Source organism: Emys orbicularis, chromosome 1 (genome assembly GCF_028017835.1).
Source record: "Emys orbicularis isolate rEmyOrb1 chromosome 1, rEmyOrb1.hap1, whole genome shotgun sequence".
NCBI lineage: Eukaryota > Metazoa > Chordata > Testudines > Emydidae > Emys > Emys orbicularis.
In genome coordinates, this window is record NC_088683.1 from 167,269,109 (window position 1) to 167,282,712 (window position 13,604).

The following is a 13,604-nucleotide window of genomic DNA, read 5'->3' on the forward strand; positions in this document are numbered from 1 at the left end:
TGAAGACAATTTGAAACTCTGCTTAGAGTGAGGTGGGAGTTCTGGAAAATGCTCATAACACCATCCAGTATGGAAGGGCGACTCCACTTGCCAAATAAACTTATACAAAGGGCACTTGCTGCAATTACTTATACAACTTTATATATGCAAGCATATTTTCAGTAATATATCAAAGAGGTGAGTGCAAATACAGTCCTTTCAGAGGGATACAGGGATAAGCAAAGATACAAAATCAACAGCAATATGTAATAGTTGTCTGCTAGATTCAGGGTGAATGTGTACAGTTAACCTTCTCCTCCTCCAATGTCTTAAACATTCCCCCAGTAGGAAGGGTTGGGTTCTCAATAAGGTTTTGAGGCAGAGATCTTGAATGAAAAACAAACTTTCCTATCTTCCTTTTCTTGTGATCTTAGTTGTTCTAGGTAATGGTAGACTAAGAGTTTTGTTTTTGTTGGTGTCCCTTTGAACACCAGACCACAGGATTTAAGTGAATTTAATAGCTATTTTTGGGATGTTTTCCCCACCATTATAATGCACTTCTCTCCCGCCCCCCAAAAAGAATATAGGTTTCTAAACTAATTCTGCTCCTCCAGAACGGACAGGAAGGAACATTTTTTTGTTAGGGCATGAAATTAGAATGACTAACATCTTAATTAACAGTGTATTTTCCCTTATTTAGCTGAATCTTTCTTTAAAGCATAGGGTGTTTACTGAAACATGAGCATAACAAACAGCTGCAGTAAGACCAACTAATTTCTCAGATCTAAACCAATTAATTGCTCATAGATTGAAAGATGCACCTAAGGATAGAGAAATTTAACTGAAGAAAAAAAATTACATATAGTAGCTTTGAATTAATAGTTTTAAAGGAGTTACTGTGTATTCCACCACATATCATGTGCTTCAAAGTTTCATTCTCTTAAATATTAACTTAACTTCATTTCAAGTACATACACAGAAAAGTACCCACCTTCTAAACATTCCTTCTTATTATCTAGTTTCTCATACGCCTTTGCACGTCTGAAGAGAGCTTTCACATATTTAGGATTAAGCTCAACTGCCTTTGTGCAATCTTGTGCCACTTCTTTCCATTTTTGCTGCAGGTATAAAAACAGCCTAGTTAAAAAGGTACTACTCATTCAAAGGGCATTATAATAATAGCTAATTTCTCTCAATTTCAGAGCCCCAGCCAAGTGATTATAGCTGTAATTCTTATGACACTGGTTCCTCCTCCTGGTTTCCAGCTATTTCTGCATGTTTTTCAATTAGTCACGTAGGATCAGAAGCTGTGGGAGCCACTAATAGAAGAGGACAAAGGATATGGGAAAGGAATTTCCAGGGAACCAGGCAGTTAGGCAGCACATGTAGGAGAAGACAATGAAATGGCAGGAAAGCCTGTGCAAAGGAGCAGAGGACTAGAACACAGGGACACAACAGATGGGAAGGAAAGATGAAATCATGAGCAAAAGCATACCATGAGATTAACTTTTTGAAGGAGTTACTTCATAGGGATGTTATGCAATAGCACACAGGAGTAGAGGTGGTCCTCAAGAATCTCTATTAAAGTGTGGTCTATGCTATAAAAAATGAGAACCCCCAAATGAGATCTCATTCTTTACCACATGTAAAATCAGTATTAAACCAACACTGGTGCTTTAAAATAATCAGAAAAGAGGAAACTCACCCATAACCAGTCACTGGGGTACATAAAAGTCTTTCTCAAATGAAACTGCTTTATAATTACAGTCTCAAACAAGTGGTGTTAAGAAAAAAAAACATATTTATTCCTTCTCTAGCTTTCACACCAAACTCATTCAGTTTTCAATGTGAGACTTTTGTAACTGCCAGAGCCCAAGTCTCTATCTGGTACTTTAAAATACAAAGCTGACATCCACATACAGAAGGCCAGTTTTTAAGCAGCAGGACTAGTGTTTGTCTTCTTCTCCCAAGGCCTATAAAACAGACTAGAGCAAGTCAATAGAAATTAACTTTTAATTAGATCTTGAGTATTTGGGGTCGGGAAGGAATTTCCCCTCAGACTGGCTAAGACCCTAGATTTGTTGTTTTTTGGTTGGTTTTTTGTGTGTCTTCCTCTGCAGCATGCGGCACGAGTCACTTGCTGGTTTAAACTAAAGTAAATGGTGGATTCTCTTTAACTTGAAGTCTTTAAATCATGATTTGAGAACTTCAGTATCTCAGACAGAGGTTATGGGTCTATTACGGGGGGGGGGGGGGGAGGGGTGTGAGGTTCTGTGGCCTGCAATGTGCAGGAGGTCAGATTAGATGATCACAGTGGTCCCTTCTGGCCTTAAAGTCTATGAGTCGGGGGCTAGTGAATATTGAGGATACAGGTGATGGGATTCTGCTTTCTACATGCAAGAAGGAAGGCAGCACTATTCTGGCATGTGCTGGAGTTGGGGAGGCCAGAGGAAGAAGACATAGCACTTTTTGGAGTACAAACACATTTTAAAGTTCAAGCTTCATACCAGTTGTTCATATGCAGCAGCTCTGTTCTGGTAGAAAGTAGAAAGGTCAATGTTTTTCTCAGGGGGGCATAAACTGATGGCCTCTGTGTAGCACTGAATGGCTTGCTCATATTTTCCTGCTTTAAAATACTTGTTGCCTTTGTTCTTTGCTGCTTGGGCTCTATCAAGAGGGCTCTGAAAAGGAAAAAAAAAACAGTGACTGGTCTGCCACACTTCGCCCGCAATGTACAAATAAGAAGAGCTACAGAGTGAGTAATAAATAAATGTGGGGGGCTGACTCCCAATTGTGTCTCTGAACATCCTTCTTTGTGGTTTTCAGGCAGGACATAACGCAGCTATCTTTTGCAAGTACATAAGATGGCAGAACAGCTTCTAAATGGACTTCCTGACACACCAACAGCCAGCATGTTTCTTCTTTATAAAGCTAGGCAGGTTTTTTTTGGGGGGGGGGGAGGGAGAGAAGGGGTTTAGGCCACATGACTTATGAGCTACAAAAAACAAGGAGACTGGTTTGTAAAAGCTATTTCTGTAGTTTAAATGATAGCATCAATGTGAAAAAATAGAACAGCCTCAAAACAGCTCAAGAAGGAAATCTGTCCCTTACTAAAGTGCATACATGTCATTCACCTGTGCTGAATTAGTGCTGTGTGAAACACATGTTGACAAATAATATGCTGTGAAAAGTCCTATTGATCAGGAGAAGCAAAACCTGTTTAGGAAAGCAAAGTTTAATCGCTTTATACACCAGGCAAGCTGTTAACCTCTTGAGAGCTTTAAGTGACCTGTTCATCTAACCTCAGGCTGAAAATGAGAACTGGCCTACCACCCTCTGTTGTTTACGGCAGAAGAAAGAGAGATGGCCTTCCCAAGATGGCCTGCTTCCTTACTATATTCCGCCTCTGGCTCTGCTCTGCCTGTTGAATCACACACATTTTGAGAGAACGCCACATGGCCAATTAGGTATGTGATCTCTCCAAAATACAGAATAAGGTGCCCCTGCCATTCCATGTTCATAAGGAGCCTGAGGTGGAGGCCAGTCTTTGTTTTCAGTCTCAGATCACATATGCCAGATAGAAACCAGCCCAGAATTTGTTACAGTTAAAAGGACAGTATCAACAACCCATACTGCTGACTTTCCCCTCCTACTACTGTTGTTACAATTAATACTTAGATCTGGTCTACACTTAAATTTAGGTTGACAGTTACAGCATTCAGGGGTGCTGAATTGACAATTGAAAATTGACAACCCTGAGCACCTAGCTAGGCCAACCTAGCCCCTGGAGTAGATACAGCTAGGTTGTTGTTTCTGTCAACCTAACTACTGTTGCATGTGGCGGTGGAGTTCCTACAACAGCAGAAAAATCTCTTCCGTTGCTATATTCTGTGTCAACCCTAAAGGGTTACAGCAGCTTAGCTATGCCGCTGTAGCACACACAGTGTAGACATGGCCTTAGACAACTTTAATAGGCTAAAATGAAAAACATCTTTCATTTTAATGCATGGGCAACAGTCTAAGCTAGTCAGTTCCCCTTGTTGTTTGTGTGCATCTTTCACAATATGAAAATATTTTTAGTAATGGAAAAAAATATTTGTAAAACTGCAAAAATGGGCATGGAGACCTTGGGGCAACTGTAGCACCTGATGCTACTCTAAACTTTTTTTAAATTGACTATATCTCAAACTGATAGAGCACAATGATTAATAAGTGAAATCAAAAACATAGGTTAAGACATAAAGACTATCACAATTTATTTATTTAAAACCTATCCTTTTGGCTAGATATATGAGGTTTGAGATCCTTTGACAAGTCACCTTAATTTACCTTCATACTGCAAGGAAGAGAACTTTGAATTTCCTGATTTTGTTTGTGAAAGGAGGATTTACGTCTCAGCATAACCCTGTTTCGATGTACCTTTGTAAATATTTAATTATAGGCACATGCATACACGTAAGCATGTTTCTGCTAGAGTAAAAAAAATAGTTCTCTCTCATCATATCAAAATGATCACGTTTGATTAGTTTGAAAGTTAAACTGAACCTCAGACTAATCTTTTACTGATATATAAGTGTGAACTTCCTTTCAGATGCAACTCCCACTAACTGTTTTTAGGTTTTACCACTGTTCAAACGGACAGGCATAGAAAAATATTACTGTAAGTACACAGAAAACTTAAGAAAGTAACAAAAACAGAACAATGTCATTCATTTAGTCTCTGTAGAGATCATCATTTATCTTAGACCCATTAACAACGTGCAGAACACTTCTGTATTGATTTCTAATTAAGTCTCTCCAATTGCCTTGATATATTTGATAGGTTATAAAGAAAAAGTGTGCAGTTCCACAGAAGATTTCCCCCCCCCCATGAGTTATTCCCAGTAAAACACTTTGTGCAATCACTTTGACAACCTTCCCATTCTGCATGGCTTATATTTTATTAAAATTACATTCAAAAGATAATACCAATCTATTTTTACACTTGAAAATAAAGAGTAGACCACTGTCTTCAAACTCTTTGGCGACAGTAGACATATAATACATTGGACTAAACAGTCATTTGGCCTGCACTCTGTAAAATGCCAGTGTTATATCTCTTGATCCCAAATAATGACTTGTCTGATGTTTTACATTGGCAGGGATTCCTAAATTACTGTTTGAAAAAGTAGGACTCCAGTTTCTTCATAATTATAGAAGAAATTATTTGAGGTAATACAGAATTGTGACAGCACCCGTTACAAAGTTTTATTTCCATAGGTTTCAGAGTAGCAGCCGTGTTAGTCTGTATCCGCAAAAAGAACAGGAGTACTTGTGGCACCTTAGAGACTAACAAATTTATTTGAGCATAAGCTTTTGGGATGTAGCCCACGAAAGCTTACGCTCAAATAAATTTGTTAGTCTCTAAGGTGCCACAAGTACTCCTGTTCTATTTCCATAGGGTTTATAACTCCCATAAAAATTGACTCTGGACAATTTCTTCTACAATACAAATAGTAGAAGTGTCCAAAATACCCCTTTGTACTACTATTACAAATTGTGATAGGAATTGTTTTGTAAATTTTAACCATAAAATCTATTGTACACTTTTGGAAAGTGCTTTTGGGAAACTAAAGAGAAATATTAAAAATTTCACTTTATTCTGCATGCAGTCCTCCCTGACACACACACGCCCCAAAAACTCAAAAGGTTATAGAGATTAAGTCTATAAAAATGGGTAAACAGAACTACTAGGACAAAAGCCTACTTTAAGAGCAGCTTTACATTTGTCTACTGAGTTTACTACTTTATAACAAAGTATACAGAAGCTAAATTGTTACAAGTTAATATTTGAAACATTTGCCAACAAGTGCATATTTTAATGAATTATGTGCATATACTACCGGAAGGATAGCTTACACATTAATAGTATCTCATCCCAAAATCCTTCATATGCTATGTCCATGGCTGGTAGTATTGCCTATAATAATCCTACCTAACTCATATAGTGCTTTTGATCAGTAAATCTTAAAGTGCTTTAACAAATGAAGTCAGTATTATTACTCCCATTTTACAGATAGAGAAACTGAGGCACTGGGAGATGAAATGACTTGCTCTAGGTTATCCAACAGGCCAGTGGCTAAGCTGGAAACAGAACCCAAGTCTCCCAAGTCCCAGTCCAGTGCTCTAGCTACCAGGATACACTGCCTTCCTATTCAGGTTGCCCATTTCCTATTATAAAAACCCTGTTTTCATTTGCTTATAATTATCTATTTTACATTCCAGATGTCTGCTTCAGGATTAATTTATGAAATTTCAGCCGAAACAGTTCAGCCACCTGATTTGACTGTAGAAGGGACTCGAGGCAGACCATGGGGAAAAGAGAGGACTAGATTGGGACATGGCATATGGTGAGCCTGGGACTTCAGAGTGGAAGGAGACTGGGAACTAAAGGGAGATGGGGAGGCTGAAACTGGTTGAACAAGGAGACTAGGATGAGGAGCTGTGGGGAGGAGAGAGACTTGGACTGGCTGTACAAGGAGACTGAGATGGGAAACCTGAGGAGAGGAGGCTGGGACTGGGTCGGCAAGAAGAATAGGACTAGGAATTCAGAAGTAAAATCAGTAGTGCCAGAAGAGACAATTTTGCTTCTCAGAAATGTGAACCGGCCCACATGGGTGTTAACGCTGAAACTTAAAGAAGTCAATTAAAATGATTGGCAAAATAGTTAATGCTGACATTTAAGTACATGCAGCAAATATAATAAACAGACATGACAACAAACAACATATGCACTTAAAGCTGGGATAAAATCTATCAGGAATGTACTCCATATAGGAAGCCAAAACAGGGTCTATTTAAACAAAAAATTACTCTGAGGACCTGTTTTAAAATTTTAACAACTCAAATTGTGACACAGATTTACTTGAAAATTAATTCTTTACTCATAAACTAAGTGCAGTAAGTTGGATACATTGTTATTTACATGTGGCAAAGATTTTTATTCTGTGCTTTATGTGCAAATCTTAACACAACCTTAACTATGGAACAGCTAAGCAGCCTTTATAACAAGACTAAATGACGTTCATAATCCATGTACTACCAATATATGTTATAGAAAGATCCAGGGTTTGTACCATGCCATAAACTTTTTTGCAGTAATTTGCAGGAGAACGGGGGAAACAGATGTAAAATACCAAAATTCAAAACTTTAAGTGCATTCACAGCTTCTTGAAACATCTTTAAAGGGTGTTCTTTCATTTTGGTAAATAACCACCTTCCTTGCATGAAGAACTAGATATTTCAAAGATCTGATTTTTGCAGAGTGTAATGTAGGGTTTTGTTGTTGTTTAAACAGTTTATCTAATTCTTTTTATTTTTAGTTTTTATTTGATTTACTTGTCCATGGATAGGTTTAGCAGAGCACATATAAGCTGCCAGAGAACCACCAGTGATCTGTGCTATTACACTCCCACTGATGAATAACTTTATGGAACACAATAATTTACTTCTCTACGTTTAAACACAAAGAAACACCAGAAAGATTAGTTTTACAGTTGCTTCTTACTACTAAGCCTTCCTCTCCCCTCCCCCAACCCAATTAGCATTATGATCAGCTTTTCTAGAGGTCTCTACAAACCTAAAGCAAAAAATAGTTACACTGTCTGAATATGAAAAGGCAGTACATAGGTAAAATACTTACTGGGTACTAATAGTAATACAAAGGAAAGATTCTTGAGCCAAGCACTGGCATCACAGCATGGCACCCCCTTCACAACAAAAAAATTGAGGAGGGTTGTTTGAACTGTAGGATTATTTTCAACACACTGACAGAGTGCAGACTAGGGATGTAAAAGGTTAAACGGTTAGCATTAGGTTTACTGTTAACCAGACCTTAACTGTTAACCCCAGTGGCCAGCCGGCCGGAGCAACCCCGGCCGTGTTGGCTCGTCCAGCCAGAAAGACCCCAGCCGCGGTGGGCTGGACGGACTGGAGTTACTATTGGTTCAACAGAAGGACTGAATCTAGAATGAAGCTGTTCTGATGCAACAAAATAATTTAACTATTTCAACATGTTATGGTCCAAATATGCACCAAATCAAAGCAATCTTGAACTTTGTGACCAATTATGTTACTGATTAATCTGCATCCCAATTTACCACAGATTCTAAAAGAGAAATAATGACAACTGCAATAGTACACGGAACTCCTTATGTATGAGCCTTACCTAGCTGATCTTCAAAGTAACGTGTCTGAGGAGAAACGGGAACTGCCAAGCAGCAGGGAAGACTAAGCCTGGTCTATGCTAGGAAATTAAGTTGGTATAACTAGGTCGCTCAGGGGTGTGAAAAATCCTCCTGTCAACCAGCTACTGCCTCTCAGGAAGGTGGTTTGCCTACGCCGACGGGAGAACCCGTCCTGTCTGTGTAGGTAGCGTCTTCACTGAAGCACTACTATGGTGCAGCTGCAGTTTTAAGTGTAGACAAGCCCTAAAAAGGCTTGTCCTGTAGTCAAAAGAGTATTAAGCTTAAATAAGGGTATGTCAACACTTAAACCGCTGCAGCTGCACTGCTGTAGCACTTTAGTGTAGACTCTACCTATTCTGACGAGAGGGATTCTCTCGTCGGTGAAGGTACTCCACCTCCCTGAGAGGCGGTAGCTAGGTTGACTGAAGAATTCTTCCATTGACCTAGCACTGTCTATGCCAGAGGTCACCATAGCTATGTCTCTCAGGAGTGTGGATTTTTCACACCCCTGAGAGCTGTACCTAGGCCAATTTAAGTCCCAGTTTAGACCTGCCCTAAAACAGGGCAGACACCAGGCCCTTGTAAAGGGGTTTACAAGCAAGTGAGATGGCACTTCAGAAAATAAGTGGGTTTTCAAATGAACAAAAAAGCAATATAAAAGAATGCAACACGCAAGAATGTATGAGATCTATATCAGTGGTTCTCAAGATGCAGAGGTAGTACATGAACTCATATAGATATCTGCCTAGTTTTACAACAGGCTACAGAAAAAGCACTAGTGAAGTCAGTACAAACTAAAATTTCATACAGACAATGACTTGTTTATACTGCTCTATATACTATAAACTGAAATGAGTGTGCAATTTTTTATTCCAATTGATTTATTTTATAATTATATGGTAAAAAAATGAGAAAATAAGCAATTTCTCACTAATAGTGTGCTGTGACACTTTTCTATTTTTATGTCTGATTTTGTAAGCAAGTAGTTTTTAAGTAAGGTGAAATTTAGGGAACGCAAGACAAATCAGACTCTTGAAAGGGGTACAGTAGTCTGGACAGGTTGAGAACCACTGATCTAGATTGCACATAAAGTTACACAACAAGCTTCTGCCACCCATAAACATACATTGCCCATTTCGACTGTATAAATATAGTACAGATTCTAATTTGTACATTTGGGATTAAATCTGGACTGATTTCAAAGACAAATCCATGATACAAGAACAAGGCATTACAGCAGTGGTTCTCAAACTTTTGTACTTGTGACCCCTTTCACATAGCAAGCCTCTGAGCGTGACCCCCCTAATAAATTAAAAACACTTTATATATTTAACACCTATAAATGTTGGAGGCAAAGTGGGATTTGGGGTGGAGGCTGACAGCTCGTGAACCCCCCATTTAATAACCTCCCAATCCCCTGAGGGGTCCCGACCCCCAGTTTGAGACCCCCTGCATTACAATAATTCCAATAATCATTAATTTTTCAGTGAAATTAAAGGCCTGTACATTGAAAGCTTTTTAAAAGATTATGCTACCTCAAATGGGTGATAGTCAACCTGTACAATTCAATGCTGCAAGAAGCTAGTGAGTAAAATACTGTGGTGGCTGCAGGTGAAAGTGATATTGTTAATTTTATGACAAAAATATGTATAGCTGTCAAGTTAAGTGTAGCAAAATCTTATGCTTCATAAGCTATTTTTCAGCAGGATCTCAGAAGAAATTCCAGAAAAGCAGCAGTACGGCCCAGTCTACTGCTGGCACCATGCTGTGTGTTGATGGACTATGCACGTACCTGGGTAGGGCAAATCTGATTAACATTGCTCTACCTCTTCTGCAAATTTACCAAATGGTTTCAGTTTTCAGAATCATTACTTTGCAAGGATACCCTTCAAGGAACTATGGATCATGTAGTTGATCCAAACATACATAAAAAAACTTGCACAGCTCTAGCAGTAAGAAATTTCTTTAGCAGAGGTAGCTGAAAAAAAGGTTGACATTCTAAAGAGAATCCAACGCTTGCAAATTGGGAGATGCTCAGTATTTTCATAGAATCATCATAGGGTTAGAAGGGACCGCAAGGATCATCTAGTCTAATCCCCATAATCCCCATGTTTTTCATACATAAAAGATTTAACTCCTACTTCAAGTAAAAGAGTCAACACAACAATAGCTGCAGAGCCATTGTAGGCCCTCCATATTAAGATGACAAGTGGATTTGAAAACAGTTTTAGACATCAACACTTGGATTCATGTTATCTGTGTTCATCATCAAGTGGGTTTGCCATTTAAAGTTTTGACATCTAAGACTTTAAATGACTAAATATATTTGTCAATTATATCATCAGATCAGTAATCAAAAGGATCTATGACAAACACTGCACCAAATGCATTTGTCAATTAGATTGACATTTCTGCTAAAGTGGTCAGCAGTGAAATAGCTGTCATTTAACTAAAATCTAAGAATGGGTTTAACCACCCATTGAGATGATAGGGCAACTCAAAAGTGTTTTTCCACTGTCTGCACACTTAGGAGAGCAATAGTGTCTTGGTTTGAACGTCTATATTTTAATTTTTTTTCATAACAACGAGTTAGAAATAGTTTATTTTTAAATGAAGGCTTAAGATCTACACTAGGGGAACTTTTATACTGATATAACTGCATCTACACTGGTACTTTTACCAGCATAACTATGTTGGAGAACACCCCACACTATCAACCAACATAGCTATCGTGGCAAAGCTTTCTAGTGCAAACCTTTTGTCAGATGCTGGAGAGTCCTTTTGATGATGAAAATACTCTACAACAGTCACAATGTAAACAAAAACAGTTATGGCTAATGTAAATAAATCAAAATTTAACACTAAGAAACTTACAAAGTAGTCCACATCTTACATTTTGCTATAATTTATAAGTCAATTTTCAAATGTAAAAATTCAGGAATTTGCTAGAGAAATAAAAAAAAGTGCAGTTTAAAAAAAGATCACAACCAATTCACTGATTTACTTGAAAATTCTCAATGTTTATTCTGCACATAGTCAACGTAAGTTTGGAGATCCTACCTACTCATGCATATAGATTTAATCTCTGCTTTGAATGCAAATCTCAATAACTGACTATAGATCAGATATGCTGGCTTCATATTTAAAGAAAATAAGATTTTGCTCCTGATCCTATGCTCATTTCTAGTCTATTCTACCCAGCACTTCAGAATAATATAAGTCCCCAAACTAGAGCCAACAGCTACAATTTCCCTTTGCATCTTAGTCTCAGAAACAATTTGCATGTACATATTTATTGTTTTAGAAACAAGATACATTTATGGAGCACTAATGTCTTTCCAGATCCAATTACTTGTAGATAATTCATACTGCATGATGGGATTCTCTCAATCACACTCATATTCCTTCTCAAAACTGATTTATCAGCACTGAGAAGCAGCCAAATTAGTGTTTCATAACAAGCCACTCAAAGGACCAAATAAATAAAGGAAACATGAATAACTAAACAAGCGAAGGAGTCCTGAAAACTAAAAGCTGACCATTTAAGTTAATAAACTAAACATGAACGCTAGCTGTACACTGATACTAGGTAACACTGCCAAGTTAAGGCAGGATGATGCAGACTAGCTATGTCTGTCTCAGAACCACTCACACTCCACCCCCATGGCAAGAACATAAAGGCCACCACACCAGACTGGACACAGCAGTCCACCCCCAAAATAAGGTGCCGATTCTCTTCTCGCACCAGTGTAAACCCACCGCTTTCAGCGTGTTACTCCGCACTGACATCAGCGGGAGCCCACACTTCAAATTCCTTCAGTATAAATTACAGTATAAAATCACTAAGGATTGTGAATAATCCACACCCCTGAGCAATGTAAATTATACCAACCTAAATGCCAGTGTGGACAGTGCTATGTCAGTGAGAGAGCTTCTCCCACCGACAAAACTACCGCCTCTCACAGAGGCAGGAATTACTGTGGCTACATCTACACTACAGCACTTACAGCAGCACAGCTGCCCGATTCAGCTGTGACGTTGTAGCATTTGTGGTGGAGATGCTCTAAGAGACGATGGGAGAGGGCTTAATAACTCCTGCCACTGCGATAGCTATAGTGCGGACTACACCAGCACTTAGGTCATGTAACGTAGGCCTTGTCTACACTACGGGGAGAGGGGAGATCGATCTAAGTTACCCAACTTCAGTTACATGAATAATGTAGCTGAAGTAGACGTACTTAGATCTACTTACCGTGGGGGTCCACATTACACGATGTTGACTAGGGGCGCTCTCCCGTCGACTCCCCTTGCACTTCTGGTGGAAAACAGGAGTCGAGGGGAGAGCGATTGGCGGTCGATTTAGCGGGTCTTGCTAAATCGACCGCCAATGCATCGGTAAGTGTGGACAAGGCCTTACATCACTCAGGGGTATGGATTATTCACACCCCCAAGCCATGTAAATTATACCGAAGTAACCTTTGGTGAAGACAAGGTCTAAACCGATGGGAGAGCTCTCTACCCTGCGCTCAGAGCCTCTTCACCTCAAGCGCTACTGCAAAGCTAAGTCGCTCCCCCACCCCGGGGGTAGGTGTCAGGCTGGGCTGGTACCGACAGACAAGCGGACTCGCCCATTCTCCCCCTCGGGCCACGCGCTTTGCTCTGCCGGGAAAAAAAAAAAAAAAAAAAACGAGCGTAAAAACCGGTCCCGGGAGCGTGACCAACTCCCAGGGCGGCTCCTCGCTCCGCCCCTGCCCCTGCCCGGGCTGCTCGGCGGAGCGCGGGACTCAGCGTGGGGTTGGGCGCCGCGGAACCCGGGGGGGGGGGGGGGGGGAAGAACCGGGGCTGCGACCCCGTCCCGGACCCGATGACCCGAGACACGCCCCCCCTCCGCGGCCGGGCCCCCCCGCCCCGCCCCCTCACCATCTCCTCGTGTCCGGGCCCGTCGGGCTGGCTGCCCCGGGGGGCGGCGGGGCCCGGGCTGGCCCTTCCCTCCGGCGTCTTCCTCTCGCTCGGCCCCTTCCCACGCGCCGGGCGCCGCCGCCGGACCCACAGGTAGAGCGCGCCGGCCCCGAGCAGCAGCGGCGCCCCCAGCGCCAGGGCCACCTGCCAGCGCGGCAGCCCCGAGCCGGAGCCGCCGCCACCTCCCCCCGCCGCAGCAGCGGCCTCCACGGGCTTCGAGGCGGCCATGATCCCCGCTCCGCTCGCAGCGCCAGCCGGGGGGGAGGGTGGAGGGAGCAGAGAGAGGGGTCACCGGAAACCCGCGGCATGCCGGGAAGAGGTCAGGGGGAAGCACTTCCATGCGCCGCGCGGCCGGGTTCGCCGCAGACAAGGGGCGGCGGCGCCACCTGCCGACGGAGCGGGGTACGTGCAGTGCCAGCCCCTTCCCCCAGGCTCAGACAC

General features: G+C 41.2%; 1 protein-coding gene across 1 annotated transcript in view; it reads right to left on the reverse strand.

The window, feature by feature from the left end:
• TOMM70 (translocase of outer mitochondrial membrane 70) overlaps window positions 1-13,391 on the reverse strand; it is a 31,101-nt gene extending 17,710 nt beyond the window's left edge. The window contains exons 1-3 of the mRNA XM_065408209.1: window positions 13,125-13,391; window positions 2,487-2,660; window positions 971-1,097 (exon numbers count right to left, since the gene is read on the reverse strand). Of these exons, the coding sequence (XP_065264281.1) occupies window positions 971-1,097; window positions 2,487-2,660; window positions 13,125-13,391 (568 nt within the window). The remainder of the gene's footprint in view (window positions 1-970; window positions 1,098-2,486; window positions 2,661-13,124) is intronic.
• Between the last annotated feature and the right edge of the window lie 213 nt (window positions 13,392-13,604).